Source organism: Myotis davidii, unplaced genomic scaffold, assembly GCF_000327345.1.
Source record: "Myotis davidii unplaced genomic scaffold, ASM32734v1 scaffold118, whole genome shotgun sequence".
NCBI lineage: Eukaryota > Metazoa > Chordata > Mammalia > Chiroptera > Vespertilionidae > Myotis > Myotis davidii.
Window position 1 is genome coordinate 2,051,636 of NW_006290441.1, and position 22,832 is coordinate 2,074,467.

The 22,832-nt window shown below is 34.8% G+C and overlaps 1 protein-coding gene across 1 annotated transcript in view; it reads left to right on the plus strand.

Moving 5' to 3' along the window:
* The window catches only part of SBF2 (SET binding factor 2), a 314,832-nt gene that overhangs the window by 115,167 nt on the left and 176,833 nt on the right, over positions 1–22,832 (plus strand). The window contains exons 4-6 of the mRNA XM_015563741.1: positions 19,122–19,244; positions 20,851–20,961; positions 22,574–22,679. Of these exons, the coding sequence (XP_015419227.1) occupies positions 19,122–19,244; positions 20,851–20,961; positions 22,574–22,679 (340 nt within the window). The remainder of the gene's footprint in view (positions 1–19,121; positions 19,245–20,850; positions 20,962–22,573; positions 22,680–22,832) is intronic.

The following is a 22,832-nucleotide window of genomic DNA, read 5'->3' on the forward strand; positions in this document are numbered from 1 at the left end:
GGATTCAAATCAAAACAACAATAAGATACCATCTCACACCTGTCAGAATGGCTATCATTAACACATCAACAAATGACAAGTGCTGGCAAGGATGTAGAGAAAATGGAACCTTCCTGCACTGCTGGTGGGAATGTAGACTAGTGCAGCCACTGTGGAAGACATTATGGAGTCCTCAAAAAAATTAAAACTGGAACTCCCATTTGACCCAGTGATTACACTTCTAGGAATATATCCCAAGAAACCAGAAACACCAATCAGGATATATGCATCCCTATGTTCATAGCAGCACAATTCACCATAGCTAAGATCTGGAAACAGCCTAAGTGCCCACCAGCGGATGAATGGATTAGAAAACTGTGGCACGTCTACACAATGGAATACTATGCTGCTGCAAAATAGAAGGAATTCTTACCATTTGCAACAGCATGGATGGAACTGGAGAGCATTATGCTAAGTGAAATAAGCCAGTCAATGAAAAAAATACCGCATGATCTCATTCATTTATGGATCATAAAGACCATTATAAACTGATGAACAAAAATAGATACAGAGGCAGAGCAGCATTGAACAGACTGTCAAACTACAGTGGAAGCCTGGGGAGGGTTGGGGGGCTGGGGGTAAGAGATCAACCGAAGGACTTGTATGCATGCATATAAGCATAACCAATGGACACAGACACCGAGAGGTAGAGGAGGCCAGGGGAAGGTCAAGGGGGAAAAAAAGGAGACATATGTAATACTCTTTGTAATACTTTAAGCAATAAAACAAAATTTTTTAAAAAAGTTTTGTATCCTCTCATGTTGAACTTGCCATTTTCCTTGTCAGTCCTTTTTCTGAGGGGATCTTTCACAGAATATATATAGAGCATTTAATCAGAATGTTTATAGATCACTTATTACAATTCTCGATATTATTTTTGAAGCACCTAAGTAAATACTAATATACCTCATTACGATTAGTGGTGGTAGTAGCAAGATGGTGGAACTGAAATTTATAAGCCACAACTGTAGAAATTGAAAATACTTGATTTAATTGGAGTTCTTAGTTTGAGGCAACTGGATATACTTCCTCTATGCAAGAAAGGATTTATGACAATTATTGGGCAGCTTATGTAATTTCATGGCTGAAGAGTAAACAAACGAATTCTGGGTGCTAGGAACTGCCTAGCTTGGGGCTGTTGTAGTAGAAACCACACTTGCCCTACCTTATACCATTTGGCACTTATGATGTTGGGCATTAGGCAATATAATATTCATAATAGGTGCCCTGAAAAACCCAGCCTCCCATGTGCAGTATGTTCTCAAATTGTTGATTTCTTCTTCAAGTCTCATTCGGGTCGATTCCTTGAGAAAGTCAGATTGCATGCAAATCCCACTCCTCTGAAAAGGAATAGGAAAATATTTTTCTTATGGTTATTTGTTTTGCTTTCAAGGCTCTGTAATACAAGAAGAGTTTGTAATTATAAAAGAATTTAAAGGTTTTTGAGAGGGTCAATTTGCATTATTTGCTATACTTTCTACTATATACAAATGAATGAGTATTATCACCAGGGAAAAAGGTTGGCTTTCTTTCTGAAATGGCCTCACAAAGGAGCATTTGTTGTTTTGGTTACTTTAATTAAATTCCAAGATAAGAATTTTCTAGATGTAGAAATCTGATTTCTACAAGGGGAGACAAATCACTTTTCATGATGCAGAATTACATTATCCAAGTTGATTAGACTGATGTATAAAAATCAGCATGCTAGTTTATTTACAGTGATAAGTTAAAAGGTTCGATACAACAAAATATGTATTATCTGCATCATCAACACATTCTCTTCTTCTCTGATCTTTGTGTGAAGCTGTATCAAAATCAGAAGCATTTTGATTGTGGAATCAATCTAACGAATATTTAATATCAAATATTTAACACCTGTCAGACTAACATAATCCGTTGTTTATATTTGAAATGAAGAATTCTATTGTCAATGAGGAAAGAAAAATTAGAAGTCTATGACTATAGTCATCGCTAGCTTGAATAATGTTTGGGTGGATGTTGCCAACAGATGACTAATCTAATTCCTATTTTGATCAATTCAGTCTAAATAAGTGGTCCAGCTTCTGGCTGTTTCCCTACTCAAGAGTCTCTTTTTCCTCTTTTAGGCAACCTTTCATTTTTATCCATGTTGATCTTTAGAATTTAAGTCAGTGCTGAGAATGCAGCATTTTCTTATTCTTGAGAGAGTCTCTTCACAACTTTCTAGAATTGTGTAATGAAACTAGCTGTGATTAATTAAGTTCTCCCTCCTTTCTCCTTTACTATTAACCCATCTCCCTCCCCGACACCCCCACTCCAAATAAACTGCCAGAAAAGTAATTCACTAGGAAGACAGTGTAGCGGGGTTCCAGTCCAAGAGGGTGACATAGGAAGTTCCTGAACTCACTTCCTTCCATGGACACATCGAATCTACAGCTACACATGAAGCAATTCCCACCAAAAGAAATTCAGAAATTGCTGAGCAAGTCCTATACAAGCAGTTACAAGAAAGTGCCCACACTGAAATGATTAGAAAAGGCTAAGACAACATCTCACCATAAACCCCACCCCTGGAACTATAAAAGACTCCAAATAGCCAGAGTAATCTTGAGAAAGAATAATAAAGTTGAAATCATCACACTTTGTGATTTGAGCATATATTGTAAAATTACAGTAATCAAGACAGTATGTATTGGTGTAAAAACAGACATATAGGTCAGTGGAACAGAATATAGAGCCCAGAAATAAGCACATGCTTATATAGTCAATTAATCTATGACAAAGGGACCAAGAATATAGAATGGTGACAGGGCAGTCCATTCAGTAGATGGTATTGGGAAGACTAGACAGCCACATGCAAAGGAACAAAACTGGAACCCTGTCTTACACCATATACAACAATAAGTTCAAAATGGATTAAAGACTTGAATCTAAGACAAGAAACCAAATATCTGCTAAAAGAAAACTTGAGGGTAACCTTGATGAAGGCCTTCGCAATGAATTTTTACATTTGACACCCAAAGCAAATGTCAATAGAAGCAAAAATTAGTGGGACTACTATATGAAACTATAAAGCTTCTACACAGCAAAAGAAACCAACAAAATCAAAAGGAACCTACAGAATGGGAGCATATATTTACAAGTTATCTGATAAGGGGTTAATATCTAAAATACATGAGGAACTCATACAACAATAACAAAAAAAATCCAATTAAAAGATTGGCAAAAGCCTTGATAGACATCCCCCTCCCCCCCCCAAAAAATACAAATGGCAACAGGTACATGAAAAGGTGTTCAATATTATCAGGGAACTGCAAATCAGGACTACAATGAGATATCATCTAATATCTTTTAGAATAGTTTTCATCAAAAAAGACAAGAGAATAGTATTGGTGAGGCTGTAGGAGAAAATGTGAATTGGTACAATGACTATGGAATACAGTATGGAGGTCCCTCAAAAATTTCAAATAGAACCCCCTGATTGAGCAGTCTCATTTCTGATTACTATATATCCAAAGGAAATGAAAACAGGATATCACAGAGATATCTGTATTCCCATGTTCATTGCAGCATTATTCACAGTAGCCAAGACATGGAAACAACCTAAGTGTCTATAAGCAATTGAATGGATAATGATGTTACACACACACACGCACGCACGCACGCACGCACGCACGCACGGGAATATTACTCAGCCACAAGAAAGAAGGAAATTCTGCTATTTAAGACAACATGGATGGAACCTGAGGGCATTATGTTAAGTGAAATAAACCAGACAGAGAAAGACAAATTGTACATGGCATCATTTATATGTAGACTCCTAAGGAAAAAAAAGTCAAACTCATAGAAATAGAGAGTAGAATGGTGGTCTCAGGGACTGAGGATTTGGGGAAATAGGGAGAGGTTGGTAAAAGGGTAGAAACTTTCAGCTATAAGAAGATTATGGTCTGAGGATCTGTAGTAAAATATGGTGACTCAAGTGATAACATGTATAATTGACGTTTACTAAGAGAGTACTTCACAAATGTTCTCATAACCAAAGGTAAATATGTGAGGTGATGGATGTGTTAGTTAACTCGGTGGGGGAAATCCTTTTTACAATGTATCTGTATATCAAATCACCAACTAAATATTTTATAATTTTCTCAATTATACCTTAGTAAAGAAAAAAGCGGTCAATGTTGCAGGTGTAAAGAGGTTCTAGGAATTCTTGGATATTTTTCAAACTTTTAATATGAAAATAATTTTAAACTAACAGAAAAGTTAAAAGTATATTCCAAACATCTATATATCCTTTACCCATATTCACCTGTTTTTAATATTTTACCCCATTTCTTTATTATCACAAATAATATTTTATTATTTTTAATAGAATAAGTATTATTTCTTACATAGACATAGTATGGTTAACAATCTTGGGAAATTTAACATCAGCATTATACTTTTATCTAACCCAACATCCAAATTTCCATTTTATCATTTGTTCTGTGTCCTTTATTGCTCTTTTTTATGTCCCCCAGTCAGGATGCAGTTTAAAATCGTGTATTGCATTGAATATAATTCTCTTTTTTCTCTTTTCACCTAGCATAGTTGCACAGCATTTCATTTTGTTTGACACTGACATTTGAAAATAATGCAGGTCCCCATGCCCCATTTTGATAGAATGCTTATTGTTTTGTGTTTTTCTGATGTCTCTCATTTTTAGTTTCAGGTTATACAGTGGGAATACTACCAACATTTGGGATACTAAGTATGTTCCTTATAAAGATTCCTTGTAAAGTAGGGTGGGGAACCTTTTTTCTGCTAAGGGCCATTGGGCTATTGATAACATCATTCACTTAATATGCATTTACTAGTATGCTGCTATGAAAAAGCTCCTAGATTTACTGAATTTCAGACCCCACCTGCAGTTGCCTTAGCAGGGCCAGACTAAATGATTTCGTGAGCTTTATACTGCCCACAAGCCAGACGTTCCCCATTCCTTCTGTAAGAGAACACATCTGGAAGTACACAATATCTGCCTCCATTGATGATGTTAATTTGGGGTACCTGGTCAAGTGATTGTCAGATATCTCTGTTGTGTAGTTGCTAATTTTTTTGCCTGTAACTAATAAGCAAGGCACTTTAAGAAGACACTATAAGACTGTGCAAATATTCTATTACTCATTTATCATGCTCCCCCTAAGATTTAGCATTTAGTTGTGATTCTTGCCTGTGACAACTTTTATTACGATTGTAAAATAATGTTTTTCTAACTTCATATACCTTTAACCAGTCAGTAGTTGACATTTTATTATAAGCAAAGAGCATTCTCACCTTGTCTGTCTGAGATATAAACTCATGTGTTCCAATTTCTTTTTCTCTTCGACAGTATGTAGTTAATGATTTTACTTGTGTTCATGCATAAATTATCCTGGATTTGACCAACAGGTACTCCTTCACACTTGTTCCTATATTATTTTGACAAGGCCCCATCATTTTTTAAAAAAGCTTGTTTTACTTTCTATTATAACAAGCTGATCCAGGCTCATCTTATTCCTCCCCTTCCTCAGCCTTGAAAATCAGCCATTTCTCTGAGCAGCCCTGGCACATTTGAGTACAGAATATTAGAAACTAAGATCTGGGCTCTTGTATATTTGAAATCAGAGTTTAAAAAATTACTGCTTTTAGCTCAGATATTTCCCCATTTGCCATTTTAAGTTGACCAAAAATATAATTTATTTATTTTTTATTTTTTAATCCTCACCTGATGATATTTTCCATGGATTTTTAGAGAGAGTGGGAGAGAGAGGGAAAGACAGAGAAAAATATTGATGTGAGAGAAGCACATTGATTGGTTGCCTTCTGCACGTGCCCTGCTGGGGAGGAGCCCTTGACTGGAATCGAACCCAGGTCCCTTCAGTCTGCAGGCCAACACTCTATCCACTGAGCCAAATCAGCTAGGGCTAATTTATTTCGTTTTTATAGTCAGTTAGTAGAAGGTTAGAAGCTGCTTCTTACAACTCTTCCCACGATTCTGAAAATACAAATAAGTCATAAAAATTCTGGCTCCTGTATAATTGTGCTAGGGTAATATGTCCTAACCAGAATTATATGACAGCTTTTCTGTGCTCAGAACAGAAAATTAATGAATTTTGGAATTGGTCCCCCAAAAATGGTACAAACAAGGAGGTAGAATTTGAAAGAAGAAATAAAAACCCAGATAATGTTCCTTTATAGGTCGTCAGTAATATTCCCAAATTTAGTGTGAACACTCAACTATGTTGTTTGTTTAAAAATGTGTTTTTCTTTTATTTTTGGATCATATCATCAGTTCAAAAATAGATCTTTTTATTCTCTTGGTGTGAATTACTTCATAGTAAATATAATATGACACATTATTTGGAAGCCTAAGTAGGGGAGGAACTTAGGGACACACACCATCCAAAATATAATTGTGCAACTTTTAAAATGTTGACTTTTATCTCTCCATGATACAGTGTACTCTCACAAATCACCAGCAAATCTTTGATATAAAATTTTGGGTAATATATTTCCAGAATTGTTCAACCAGGCAATGTGATTGTAAATTTTTTCTAAGTAATCAGTAAATTATGATAGATGTGAAATTGCTTTTTAGAGGCCTGGTGCAATGCCATTCGTGCACTAGCGGAAAGGAAGGAGGTTCCTCAGCCCGGCCTGCACCCTCTCGCATTCCGGGACCCCTTGGGGGATGTCCGCCTGCTGTGGAGCCAGGAGAGGCTCCTGCTGCCACCGCTGCACTTGCCATTCATGAGCCTGGCTTCTGGCTGAGCAGTGATTCCCCCTGTGGGAGCACACTGACCACCAGGGGGCAGCTCCTACATTGAGCGTCTGCCCCCCTGATGGTCAGTGTGCGTCATAGCGACTGGTTGTTCTGCCATTTGGTCGATTTGCATATTAGGGTGTTTTTTAAAAAATATATTTTATTGAGTTTTTTTATAGAGAGGAAGGGAGAGGGATAGAGAATTAGAAGTATCGATGAGAGAGAAACATCAATCAGCTGCCTCCTGCACATCCCCTACTGGGAATGTGCCCGCAACCAAGGTACATGCCCTTGACCAGAATCGAACCTGGGACCCTTCAGTCTGCAGGCTGATGCTCTATCCACTGAGCCAAACCGTTAGGGCCATATTAGGGTTTTATTATATTGGATTTTAAAAATTGATAAACCTATCTAAATTTTTATTTAGTTATATCACTTTAAAGTTTTTAAATGCATTTTAAAAAGTGTTTATGAATAAATAATAATAATGAAATTTGCAGTAAAAATATTTGATATGTTAGGAAACAAAATATCAAAGAAAGAGGTGGGAATGAATGAGGATACTTTGGAGAAGTAAATAAGTAATAAAGAGGGAGATTCATAGCAGGCATAAGATACGTTTCTTCATCTCAATTTGCTTAAAATCTAGCTTGGGAGGCAAAACCAAAACTTAAGTGTAAAGATATTCCAAAGTATCATATGCTAGAATCAGTTCAATGAAAGAATTAATAATTGAAGACTAGGTAGCTAGAGTAAGTCTTGGAAAGTTTAAAGGTCTCAGTGGACATTTAAAACACAAAAACTAAGACTTAGACTAAGGGAAAGAAAATGGGCAATCCAGGCAAAAAGCTTATGGGTTGAAAAAAAGATTTTAGTGCTTATAATACATTGAAAGTTTATCATATTCCAGGCACTATGCTAAAAGTTTTATAATACTTTGTAATAGTCCATTTTCTTTAATTCACATGTAGTTTATTTGATTTTCTTCTCACAAGAATACCAATTGGTAGGCTTTAATATTCTCATTTTATTATTTTTATTTATTTTATTGTAATATAGGTTTTAATTAAACAAATAGGGTGACATTGGTTTATAATCTCTTTATATAAAAGCCTAAGCGACCATTATGACTGAACAACCAGAATGACCGGTTGACCAGTCTCCATGACATGCTCTGACCATCAGGGAGCAAACGCTCAACACAGGAGCTGTCTCCTGGTGGTCAGTGCACTCCCACAGGGGGAGCACTGCTCAGCCAGAAGCTGGGCTCATGGCTAGTGAGTGCAGCTGCGGTGGCAGGAGCCTCTCCTGACTCCGTGGCAGTGCTACCTAGTGGCAGCGGCAGGCGCAGCGGGCCAGGATGAGCACGAGTGGTGTGGCGCCACGCCCCGGCTCAGGTTCCTCCCTGGACACCTGCTGCTTGGCACATTGCTACATCCCCTGAGGGGTCCTGGATTGCGAGAGGGTGCAGGCCAGGCTGAGGGACCTCTCCCCTGCCCTGTGCACAAATCTGTGCACCAGGCCTCTAGTAGTATAAGTTTCAAGAATAAAATTCTAGAGAGATCAACCAAAGGGCTTGTATGCATGCATATAAGCCTAACCAATGGACACAGACACCAGGGAGGTGAGGGCATTAGGGGGGTGGGGGGCAATAGAGGGATAAGGACACATATGTAATACCTTAATCATTAAAGAAAAAAAATTTTTTTAAAAGAATAAAATTCTATAATACATCATCTGTATATTGCATTGTGTGCTCACCACCCATAGGCTAGTCTCCCTCTATCATCATATATTTGACCCTTATCCTCTATATTCTCCCTCCTCCCTCTTCCCCTCTGGTAACCTTCATAGTGTTGTCTCTGTCTATGTTTATCTTGTTTGTTCATTTATTGCTTCCTGTTTTATAGCCCACATATGAGTAAAATCATACAGTTCTGGTCCTTTCCTATCTGATTTATTTCACTTAGCATGATACTCTCTAGATCCATCTCTGTTGCTGCAAATGTCAGTATTTCATTCTTTCTTATGACTGAATAGTTTTCTAATTATATATATCAGTCTTCTTTATACAATCATGGGTTGAAGGACACTCAGGTTGTTTCCATGTCTTGGCTACCATAAATAATGCTGCAGTGAACATAGAAATACATGTGTCTTTATGAATAAGTGTTCTCAAATTTTTGGGTGTATACCCAGAAGAAGGATTACTAAGTCATATGGAAGCTCTATTAACATTTCTATTTTATAGATGAGGCTAAAGGACTTACCCAGGGACACTTAGGTACTAAGTCAACTTGAATCAATCAGCCTCCAAAGACCAAACACAAAAAGAAGGCTGCAAAAATTATATCAGTGTCCTTGGTCCAAGAATATGTCAAGAGTAAGACCATAATTGGTCTTATTTATTATTTATTATCAATATCTGGCATTGCAAACATTATAAATCTATGGAATCTGTACATTTTAATAAATATCATTTAAAGTTTAGCTTGTGAGGAAAAATACATTTAAATGCTCATAATAAAGTACAACAATTCCAAATGATTAAGCAATTTGCCTGGAAAAATGAAGTAATAAAAATAGATTTCTAAACTGATGGGAATACTTGGAGCAGTGGAGGAAATCACATACAAAACATTTGATAGATTTTTCTGAAGAATAACCCAATTATATTTTGTTTTTCTTTACTCCACCCCCGCACCTCACTTATCAAACTACACTATGCTCATTGTAGAAAATTTGGAATACATTGGGAAAAAAGAAAGAGAAGAGCAAAAATAGTTTGACCTATTTTCTTTTAATAGTAAAGTTTTTTTTAACTAAAACTTTCTGTAGACATAATTAATGTCTAATTTGCCATGTGAATATAATATACTTAATTTCCTAATGGGCATGTATTTCACTTTTTGTCAATATTATAAATAACACTATGATTAATATCTTTTTGGAAAAATATTGATTCCCTTGGAGGGTTTTGTTAATGATAATCTACCTACCTGAATTAGAAATTATGCATTGTGAAGCGTGGAACTGAGCTTGTTTCTAATATATCAGCATTATACTTGATAGTATTCTAGAGACTAATACACCTTATTCAACAAAGAGAGTCTAGTGAAAACTAGCATAACTAACATAAGTCAAACAGAGGTAAAAAAGTTTGAGGGATTTATATATTCTGAGTTTGTTCTGTAGTTTGATAATTTGCAACATATGCAAATATGCAAATATTCACAGGGGATTCTTCTTATAGTATTAATGAGTGAAATTATGCTTCTTACAAAAGGTTTATGTACCTGTTTCTCCCTTTCAAATGAGAATTGGCTGGTGGAGAGAATGCTGAGACTTAAACAGCCTCCTTTTTGTAGGGCAAAACTTTCATTGACTTAGCTATGGTTAGTTAATATTATACGCTTAAAATTATGAGGCACTAAAACTACAGAGAACAAGTTTTGAGAACAAGTTCCCAAAGTCCTTCAACATTAAGTGCCTTTTCTTAAACTCTGACAGCAATTTTATACCAGGAAAGGCTGCAGTAAGAATTGTGTGTTGTTACTACTATTTCATTTAAACACAAGAAAGATTATTGCCTTCATATATAATTAAAGGAAAAAAGTCTGAACATGTTTTCATATTTACAATTTGACTTCTCATATGTAACCTCTTCCAAACAGTTTTCTTGGAATCAATATCTCTTTCTTGTAAAGGTTTTATATCTACACTAATAAAAGAGAAACATACAAATTGGTGTCACTCCGCTATGCCCAACAGCCAATCAAGATGAGTATGCAAATTAACCCAACAAAGATGGTGGTTAATTTGCATATGTAGGCGTGGAGCAAAGACTGAAGGCTCCAACCTGAGCGAAGACTGAAGATGACTGAAGACTGAAGAGGCTTGGCTTCTCTGTTGCAGTCGGAGCGGAGAAGCCTCCAGGCTTGCCTTCTCCTCTGGGGCTGGAGCGAAGGCCTGGGTCCCAGGTGCTGGAGGAAAACTGGTGCCGGCAGCCAGGGGAAGGAAAGCCTAATGCATGAATCTCTTCGTGCAACAGGCCTCTAGTAAGAATATAAGAGAATGGAAAGAGAACTAGCCCAAGAGTTAGAATACTTGACTTGTTAATCCCCATTGTACCTTTAATGAGCTGTATGACCTTGGCAGGTCTTTTCATTCCTCTGGCATGAGATTGCTAGTTTGTGAAATGAAGTAGGTACTTCCAGTAATTTTTTTTTAATTTTTATTTATTTACTTATTTTTTATTAGTTAAGGTATTACAAATGTGTCCCTCCCCTACTTTCCATCTGGGGATTGATAGCCTGATCACTGTTTCCAGTAATATTTTTATTATTCTGTCATGTTAACTGTATCTAGTTTTAAAGACTCATTTTAATTTTGTTCACATTAAATATACTTTAAAATTTCCACTTAAACTATGATCCACAGAATACTATTCCTAATCACCTGATCAAGACATTTTTTAGATGAATGTACAATGCTAGAATTTATTGTTTGTACTTGTTTATAACCAAATATTTCATTTCTTTATGGTATGTTTCAATATATCATGTTACATGATCATTAAACAAGGTTTCAACATACATTCTTAAAAAAAACAACACTGAAATTTTGATCTTTGTGTTTAGCACAAAACTTTTCTATCAGGAATTCCAGGGAAGAATATTTTATTTAACCTATGAATTGGTAAACTTGTTTTATGATCTTACTAGAGGCCCGATGCATGGAATTCATGCAAGAATAGGCCTTTCTTCCCCCAGCTGCTAGCACTGGCTTTCCTTTGGCACCCGGGATCTGAGCTTCCCTCACAGCCCCGCTTCATCTGAAAGGACGTCTGGTCTAACTAGCATATTACACTTTTATTATTATAGATAACTCACCAAATAATGATGATGTAATTGCTCAGTCTAATATATGATTTAGTGTTTTATCATTTATTATTTTTACCAGTTTTAACAAAAACTGGCATTTCATGCATAGAGATGTTGGAACTGCTTGCTTCTAATATAATCAATATTGTACTTGACAGTGTTCTAGAGACTACATACTGGAAAAAAAAATTTTAAAAGAGTCCATTGATTATGATGGTTCACAAAATAATGTTCTTGAATCTATGAGAACCTAATTTTGAAATGGTTAATCTTGTTAGAAAACAAACATGAAGTCTATCTGCTGTTTCTTCAGCTCACACAGAAGTTTCACTCATTATCTGTTTCTCTTCAGAGAGAAGGATTAGCTTAATAGCATTTCTCATCATTTTGACACTTTAAGTCAGTCTTTGATTTTCTTAAAAATTTTGTAAGATACACCAAAGAATTCTTGAGTACTTTCTAATAATTGAAACTTGAATCAGTTATATCTTGGGGATAAATGATGAGCAGGAACATTCCTCCCTGTCAATGACTATATTCCTCAGTTATAATGACTAATTCATTAATTCTGATTAATTCACAACATTAATTTGGAGGGGAAATATGCATTAAGAATTATTGAGCCCTAGCTGGTTTGGCTCAGTGGATAGAGCGTCAGCCTGCAGATTGAAGGGTCCCAAGTTTGATTTTGGTCAAGGGCACGTGCCCAAGTTGCAGGCTAGATCCCCGGTAGGGGGCATGCAGGAGGCAGACGATCAATTATTCTCTCTCATCATTGGTGTTTCTATCTCTCTATCTCTCTCCCTTCCTCTCTGAAATCAATGAAAATATTTTTTTAAAAAAATTATTGAAGTAAAATATGCCAAAAATTGAAACCTTCAACAAATTGCCTTTGTCACGTTTCTTATTTTAAAAAATGCATTGTAAGTTAATCCATTTTATCAACTAACAATGTCAACATAGGCAAGGAATTTTAGTGAAATATGCCTATCATAAAATGTTAGTGTTTAGTTTATCCTGTTTTTCAAAAGATGTATAAGGACTAAAATTAGGGAGATGAAATTAAAATTACAGTTAAACTTGCTAACCTCACTTTGAGTGTTTCGATTTGCTTCCTTGTTGAATTGAGTCTTCTTTGTCCTTTCGCTTTCCCTCTAACTATTGTATTCATCCCTTAAATCCTAGCTCGCTGCTGTGAGCCTTGTCCCTTCTCAGATTTCTTGAGCACTTTAAATATGAATTTTCAAAATGTTACAGTATTATTTTGTACTAGTTAATGTTATTTCATCTGTGTTGGTTTTAGCACTTAAGCTAGATTATAAATTTCCTGACACAGTCTGTACTTATCCTTCTGTGACATCCACTGTGTGGCCAACTTAGTAGTCAGTGTTTAATAAATAAACACATACTGATTCATTTCCGTTTACTTTTTATAACTTTAAACTTTTTATTATAAAGATAATACAATTGTAAACATTTGAGAAAATTATTTTTCTCTGGATATGTGTATAGTACTTTTATGTGGTATATATCAACAATAATCCCATGGCCCAAAGACAACTGCCAATCTTTTTTGTTTTTTTTCAGTTTCAGAGAGAGGAAGGGAAGGAGAAAGAGAAACATGAGGTGAGAGAGAAACACTGATGGGTTGCCTCCCACATGCACTTTGACCATGGATCTAACACCCAACCTGGGTATTGTGCCCTGACCAGGACGAGAACCTGCCACCATCTGATGTATGCAGCAAAGCTCCAACCAAATGAGCCACACCAGCCAGAGCACAACTGCTAATCTTTTGGAGTATAACCTTTCAGGCCTTTTTCCTTCAAGTTAAAAATGTAAACATATTTAATTAAAAAATATACATATATAAAAACACATACATATCATATAAGAACTTTTTTTTCACTTGTTTCATTTATATTGATACTGGAGGCCCAGTGCCTGAAATTCATGCACAGGTAGGATCCCTAGTGGCTGCCAGCTGCCAGCCAGCGCCTTCCTTTGTTCCGTGCCGCCCCCTGATGGTCAGTGCCCGTCATAGCGATCGATCGAACTCCCTGTTGGTTGAACTCCCGAGGGGCCACTTTGCATATTAGGCTTTTATATATATAGATGGTCCCATGTCAATATAAATGAAACATATTATGATTATATTTATGATTACCTTTAAATTGTTTTTATAGCCATTGTTTCTTTTTTTTAAGTTGAGATGTAATTGACTTTATGCTATTATTTCTTAACAGAGTTTCAGCTTCTTGCTGTCCTGCTTTTCTATAATGGATAAAACAGTGGTTGGAAGAGGGATGGAATTCACATTTATTGAGCCTTTAATATATGCAAGGCTCATTGCCTCCTGATTACTCCCCATTTCTTTCTCCCAGCCTCAGTCTGTTTCTTCTTAATTTTCCTCATCTCAATTTAACATTGCTATCCATCCAAATGTTCAAACAAAAAATGTAGGATTATCTCTTATCCTCCCTTTCTTTCATCTTTCACATTAAGGATAGCCACCAGCAAATCAGGTCAATTCTATTTCCAAAATAAATCAGGCCTGTTTTGTAACTGCCAGTTTGTACTTCTTAATCCCCTCATGTTTTACAAGAAAAAGTTGAGATATACTTTATATTTTATCTCCTTTGCTTGTCATTGTACAAACAAAATTTCCATACCAAAGTCTGAGAAATTCTGCAGCAAAGAAATCTTTTTAACTTGGCTTTATTTTACTGTTTCCAAAATTCTTTGATTAGTAGACCATTTCCTAAGTAATATCTATTTGTTTCCAATAAAAGACTCTTTGAAAAATGCTGCCTTATGAGTATATTAAAAAAACAACAACTTGTGAACTTTGTGCCACTCAAAAATAGGAAGCTTTCTAGGTGAATATATAGTCGCCCCATACACCAATTTGTTCTACCTTCAAGAGACTGTAAAGCCCAGGAGCTATTGAAGGAAGAAATGCTAGCGCACCTTTGTTTGTTTGTTTTATGCTAGAGGTAGACTAGACTCTGGTTGAAGACTAGTGACCTAATTTGTATAAAGCCTTTTTATCCTAAAATGTGTATTTCTCACATAGTCATCATTTTTCCAGACCAATGCAGGATAAATAAGTTTTATTATGTGGACATGTAACAGATTAACAGATTATTTGGCAAGAAATAAAGATGCTTGTCAGAGGGAATTGTAGACTTTACAGGATTTGCAACTACTTAGACTCCTTTATTTTCAATTTTAAAAAAATTTTAAGTCCTTAAATTGCTTTACAGAGGCAATTCTAGGTAATAGTACACTGTAACAAATTACTTACATTTCAAAAAAGGAAAGTAGAACTGAAAGTTGGTTATTTGCATAATTCCTTTTGTCCTGCTTTTTGAACTGTGTTTTTAAAAAGTCTTTAGGAAAGTTTTAGTGTGAAGTGGTGCTATTGAAAATGAACTTAGTACAGAGAGGATATTGAATGAAACAAATCTTTTCCGGGTAGAAGGGACAGGAATCAAGTATTAGAAGTGCAACAAAGATGAGTTTGAAGTGCTCAGCCTGAGTGATAGGATAAACTTTCTAAAGATTGTGCCCCTCTACTGTATGGATACATTCCATAAAACCAATAATCTAGAAATTATTAGCATTTTTTTCACAGGATATGTTTAAAGGGCAGTAGCACTTTAGAGGCAAATTTATATGGTGGTTACTAATTTATACCATATTATTGAAGTAGAGAGACTATGAACTATAAGAATGTAAACTGCATAGAAGTTAGGAATCCCACTAGCAGATGTAGTCCATAATAATAATGGGTAGAGAAAGGTCTATAAATGGGCAAGTTGTAGCTTGTGCTTGTGATACATGTAAGAGGTAAGGTGATCTTGCAATCATTGTGAGATAACTCAGTAAACAGTGTTTAAAGTAAATTTGTATCTTTAAGGAGACCTATTTAAGTCAAGGAATAATCTTAGGCTAGAACACTTGCAAATATAGTTCAATGAGATAAAATATGTGAAAATGTTTTATACAATAGAATATTAAATTGCAGGGCATTATTATAGCACCTATTACATTCATAACCTAATTTTAATTTATTGCTTATTAAGTTTACAGATATTTTCAATATGTGAAAATCTCTCATTGTAAAACACAAACCAAATAAAGCCAATATAATTACATAATAAATATACAAAAGGTACTCTATTAGGAACAGAGAAGAGGCAATATTCCCTTACATCGAGAGTGGGGAACATCCGGCCCACAGGCTACATAAGGCCCATTAAATCATTTGGTCTGGCCCTACGAAGGCATTAGGAGTGAGTGAATTAAATGTTTGACCAAAAATAGCAGGCTAATTTTTAATTTGATAATTTTTTATGGCTCGAAAATGATGTTATAATATCCAAATGGCCCTTGGCAGAAAAAAGGTACCCCACCCCTGCCTCCATGATAAGTTAATAGAAAAATCTGATAAAAAACACCATGTTATCATCTCCTAAAACAAACTTTATTTTGATCAACTGTTTAGAGGTTTAAATTTTTTTTTTATCATAGCAGTACATTTTGCTTTGAAAAAAAAATGAATTTTTCTCCAAACTTAAGATGTATTGTATGAGAGCTATTGGAATTTAGAATAACAACATATTATGATTTATGGCCCATTTACAAAGTAAAGGTCAACGTCTGTACTAAAAGGATATAAACACTGATTTAAATTATATTGGATCTTCTTTCTTGTTAATAACTGTTCTACTTAGAGAACTAAATTAAGCTTTAAGAGATGACCGATGCATTCTGTTTTGTGTTTTGGTTAAGGTAGGTTACTGGTCATTTATTTGAAATGGTTATCTACTTACTCAAGCTGACTTCTAATGTTACTCTGGGGCATTTATCACAATCTCATAAAAATGTGGATAGCTTTATCTCTTTCAAGAATTTCAGTCATTCTTTTGTCATTTCAAATTTATTAGTAATCCATGAAGAATATGATTAATTAGGTGTGGAAATCTTGGGTAAATTTATATTCATCACATTTTTATTATTTGTAAGGATTCCAGAAAGCAAGCAACCTAATTTTAGCTTTTGCTTTGTAGCAAATGAAAATCTTTCAAAAGCATATGGACCATATCACACATATAAAAACTAAATGGATAGTTCCCCCCTTGGATATCTGCATTGAGTAAATAAGTATCAACTATGTGCTCAGCTCTTGTTTTAGGAAGTGGGAAATTACCAGGGAAGAAACTAGACAGAAATCCTGGTCTTCATGGAGCAAAACACAAAATAAATGAAATGGATAATATAGTGGATGGTAACATAACAAGTGCCATGGATGAAAATAAAGCAAGGAAGTGGATAGGGAGTGTTAGGGCCTAGCAGTTTCAAGGAGGGTGCCAGCAAAGGCTTAAAGAGCAGATGTCCCTTGAATAAAGACCTAATGGAGATGACAGAATTAGTCATTGGCATATTGGTGGAAAGAGTATTCCAAGCAAAGGAATAAGGAACAAATGCTTACGACCCTTAGTTGGGAGGATGCCCAGCATGTTTAAGGAGCAGCAGGGAAGCAAAGTGGAGCTAAGGAGTAGAGCAGACTGAGGGAGGCTGTTACCATAATCCAGACAAGCAATGATGGTGGCTCACAGTATGGTGGTAGCAGTGGAGAGGGTGAGAAATTAGGATTTGCTAGCAGTTTGGAAATAGGATATGAAAGAAAGGGGAATCAGGATTTTTGATTTGCTAAATGGAAAAATAGGATTTTCAATAACTGAGATAGGGAATACTGCAGGAGGAGTGGAATTTGGGTGAGAAAGATTGAAGCTATGATTTCCATGTTTGAGATACCTGTTAGTTATTCAAGTGGAGATGTCAAGTTGGATATGGCATTTTGGGGAGAGGTTTGGCAGGAGTAATAAGTATAACCAAATGTGATATGTTGCTGAACTGTACCAGGAATTAGAGTAAGAGAAAAATCAGTCAAGGAAAGGCTTCAGGAAGGAAGATACATTTTAAGCTGACCTTTGATTATTGGAAAGGAAAGAAAAGAGGATTCTAGTTAGAAAAAATGTCCTTACATCTTATAGTACCATCTAGAAATCTGAATGTTTTACTTCTTTGTCTTATTTTTTGTTTAAAACTTTTATAGTACTTTATATAGTATTATGGAACAATAGGTGCACAGGAAATGTTTATTAATAAATGAGAATAATATTGTTCAAAGTTTATTTCATTAACAAATAATATTTAGTCATTGAAACTAATTTTTTTATTTTACATGTTTTTATTGTGCTAGAATATATATGACAAAATTTTGCCATTTTAACCATTTTTAAATGTACAGTTCAGAGGCATGAAGCTCATTCTGGAATTAGTTTTGTGTATAAAAATATTCTTTCTTTTTAAAAAATCAACTTTGTTGCTTAGGGCCAAAAGGAATTTAGAGCTGATTGTGCTTTACTTCCGAGAGCATGGAGCATTCTGCAAGCCTTGGAATTCTAAATGAATATCATTTTTGTTTGAAAGATTTAGACAAGCAGGAAAACAGAAATTAAAATTAGTGCCTGACTTCTAAAACAGATTTTTCTTGAAAATTGACTTTCCATTTATTTTTTAAAATTATTTCTATTTTTTTCTTTATGATTAAGGTATTGCATATGTGTCCTTATTCTCCATCCCCCCCCCCATACTCTCACACCCCTGTTGTATGTGTCCATTGGTTATGCTTATATGCATGCATACAAGTCCTTTGGTTGATCTCTCTCCCTTACCCCCACCCTCCCCTACCTTCCCTCTGAGGTTTGATGGTCTGATCGATGCTTCTCTGTCTCTGGATCTGTTTTTGTTCCATCAGCTTATGTTGTTCATTATATTCCACAAATGAGTGAGATCATGTGATATTTATCTTTCTCTGATGGGCTTATTTAGCTATGTTCATAGCAGCATAATTTACCATAGCTAAGATTTGGAAGCAGCCTAAGTGCCCATCAGCAGATGAGTGGATTAAAAAACTGTATTATATCTACACAATGGAATACTAAGCTGCTGTAAAAAGAAGAAGGAATTCTTGCCATTTGCAATGGCATGGATGGAACTGGAGATCATTATGCTGACTTTCCATTTAAATGAATGTACTTTTTAGTTTTGGAATTGCTATTTAAGTAAGTTGAATATGTCTAATTTACCTTTTATTACTGGTACCTCACACAGAAACCAGATGCTCAAATAAAGTTGTGGTATATATTTGGAGCTTTTCAAAAATGAAATAAGTGTGTCCTGATTTATAATTTTGATGCCTTTCAAAGTATGCTCTTTATTTTTAGTTTCAGTTTTGTAAACTATATTATAAATTTTTTGAATTAAATTTGGATTTTGTAAATTATATGGAAGTGTATATATCTTTCTTTTGTGAGTTATAAACCTAGGAAATTCTGAGTTGATTATGGTACCTCTTTTTCTAGGGAACAAAGAAGGAAGAGATTGAAGGTGAAGTGGAAGTGACTGGTTTAATTCAGCCTGCAGAAGTGTTTGCTCCCAAAAGCCTGGTGCTGGTATCCAGATTATATTATCCAGAAATTTTTAGGGTAAAGAGCTCCTCATTGTCATCATTGACATACATTATTGTATAAATCTGTTTTGAGCCATGGTAACAAGTTCTTAGTATTTAAAACATCTTTATAGCTAAAATAAATTGATGTGGGAATTTGTCAATAAAATTACTGTTAACAGCAGACATATTTTCATATTGGATGAAATAAATAACTGAGGAAGTTAATGTGACTATTTAAGTTTTAAGAATGTAGTGCTAAAAAAAAATGTAGTGCTTTTTTCCAAAACATTTTTACTGTCTCCAAATTGTATATATCTTAAAGAAATAATTTGATTACCTGTAGCATATTTAAAATACATTAGTAATATAACTACCTTGTGTATTTTTATTCACCTTCTTTTGTTTAATCCAGGTTGAAATGAAGAGGAGGGGTATTTTTGTTTTCAAATAGTTCTGATCCTATCCTTGCCAAAATAGCTTTAGAATATTTTTAACTTTCAGATATTTTGCTTTCTAGACACTCAGAATTTTCAAATGTAAGAACAGGTTTTAATTTAGATATAAATATATGTAGGATTTGAAAGAAGAGGGCTTATTTTTTTCGTATTTCAGTTGCTACCTTTAGTTTTAGTAATGTTACCATGGTCCAAAATTATAGTTCTTTTTTTTTTTTTTTAAATATATTTTATTGATTTTTTACAGAGAGGAAGGGAGAGAGATAGAGAGTTAGAAACATCGATGAGAGAGAGAGAGACATCGATCAGCTGCCTCCTGCACATCTCCCACTGGGGATGTGCCCGCAACCCAGGTACATGCCCTTGACCGGAATCGAACCCGGGACCTTTCAGTCCGCAGGCCGACGCTCTATCCACTGAGCCAAACCGGTTTTGGCCAAAATTATAGTTCTTTGGAAATATAAATTATACCCAAAAAGTTCCCAAGGATTTGGGAAATTAATCATAATTTCTGGCATACTTTTTCATATTGTTGAGATTATATATATTTTAGAAAAATTAACTTGGTGTCAGTATTTCAATGACAGTGAGGTGATTCCTAACAAATAATAATGTTTTGGAGTTACAACATTTAATACGCTGAAAGAATCATAAAGATTGCACTTTGTCTTCCTTTTTATCACCTACTTCCTTCTGAGTTTAAAGTGTTAATCATATCTTGTCTCTATTTTTTTCTTTTTATAATAATTCATATAAGTTACATTGTTATGTAGAATAAATGTTCTGAACTTATAAGAATCACAAAACAAGATAAAATTTCTAAATGTTTATCTTGAAATTTGATGTTTTGCAAAATAAGTTGAGACCAAAAAAGAACCCACACACAACAACAGTTTTAAGACCCACAAATTTGCTAGAGTGGTTATCTCAGCACAAACACCTGTTTTACAAATGATGGATTTCTGCTTTTTATAAGCTCCTGTCAAAATCTCATTTAGAGGTTCTGGTTCTGGAGGAAAACTTAATAAACTTAATAACATTTGCTGCTTAAAATTTATTTCATGGTCACTGTCCAATGTGTTCTGCTAGGTTCAAAGAGAAATTGTCCTAGGGGCAGATGTCACAGCAATTTATTTGTAGTGCCTACTCTTTTCATGAGCTAACTGCATGCATCTCCCTTTGCAGGCTTGCCTGGGTTTGATCTACACTGTATATGTGGACAGTCTGAATGTCTCTTTGGAAAGTCTCATTGCAAACCTGTGTGCGTGCCTTGTCCCAGCGGCTGGAGGGTCTCAGGTAAATTGAATAAAAAAGGTAGTGGCGAGTGCCTGTTTCTCTTATCCTCTCTCTCAGTTAATTTAATTTGTGAAGAAAGGGGGGAAAAAAGAATTCTTTAAATATTTTCATTTTAAAGAGGATTTTAGTTTAGTTAAGCATTGTCCCTATGGTCTGCCTTCTAAAGACCCAAGATTCCATTCTTTTCTTGGGTCATGAGGTTAATTTTAACACAGGGGTCACCTTTCACATAGCATAATTAGAAGTCATATTTTGTGTAACTTGAACTCCAGTTTACATTTTCTTGGGAATATACTTTTTAAAGTGAACTTTTAAAATGTGTTCTTTACACTCCTTTTATTCCTCTATATAGTTATACCTCATTTAATTAAATCAGAAAATTTTGAGTGAAAAAATTAGATAACATTAAGAAAATTTTCAAAACAGTTTTTTGTAATCTTATAATTACTTTTGAATAGAATCATTAATTCATTTCCCTGAATAACAGTAATTATATGTGGTCCTAAAGCGATTTTGAGTGTTGTGTGTAATCTTTAATAGAATAGCTTACATTTAAATTTGAAAGGGTTTATTTTTGTTATTTCAGTTTGCTATCTTTAATAATAGCAATATTGAGCATGATCCAAATTCACAGATCTTTGAAAAGTATAATCTATACCTGAAATTTTCCCCAGGATTTTGCCATAGATTGAGCCTCAAATGAGAAATTAAATTAAGTTCTTTTACTAACAAAACTTTCTCAAAGTGGTCATGTGATTTTCATCTTCTGTCTGTTTTAAGATTATCATAGGTGTATCTGAAATATAAAAATAAGAACCTCAGCTCTATGATTTAATGTTCCTAAGGCAGCATACGTTTTTTTTAAAGACTCTTTCTTAAGCCCTAGAATTGATTAGTTGATCACTTAATTTGCTTATTCTTATGTAAATTACATGACTTAACCTCAGTCTGGCCAAGATTATTTACAAAGACATTACCATTTTTTTCACTGTGTTTTGCCTTTTTAAAGGTCTTCTGTGTGTCCTAGTGTCTTTTGTTATTTTAAGTTTTTGTCCCCCTTTTTGCCTTCCTTACTCTTCTACTTGTGCTCCAAAGGTAGAATTTGAAATGTGAGTTTGGTCACAATTGAATCTAACCTTTAAAGCAGTGTAATTGTTTTATAGGCCTTTATTTTAGTGGAATTTTTGTTGACTTTATTTTGTTTATTTTTTAATTTAAAAAATGTTTATTGTGGCTGCTAGAAATTTTAAAATTACATATATGGTTCATATTATATTTCTCTTATTTTTCCCAGTTTTATTGAGATATAATTGGCATATAAATGTTGACTTTAACATTTTATTATTTTTCAGTTAAGTATGATTGGCAATGATTTTGTATTTCATTGTTACTAAATTTTCAACTACTGGATTTTCTTGTACATATTCACTTGGGCACAGAGTAACTTGAATGTTTTGAATTATGTTATCACCCTTTGCATCTATTAATTGGATCTTAATATGTTCATCATTGGCTCAAAATCTGAACAACAAAGGGATTTTTTTTTTTACCTTAAGAAAATGTCTGGCAAGAAATCATTGATGTGTTTGTATGTGTTTTCCCTATTCTGCAGAAGCTGTTTTCCTTGGGCGCAGGAGATAGGCAGCTGATCCAGACCCCTTTGCATGACAGTCTTCCTGTCACAGGCGCTAGTGTGGCTCTCCTGTTCCAGCAGTTGGGTATGCGCTCCGACTTTCAAACTCCTCTTGTGGAAACCTACCAAAAACAAAAAAAAGATTTATTTGAAGCTCACATCACCTGACCTGAATCAAGAAAATAAAAAGCAAACCATTATATACCTGATATGTAAAATATATGATTACATGGCTAAT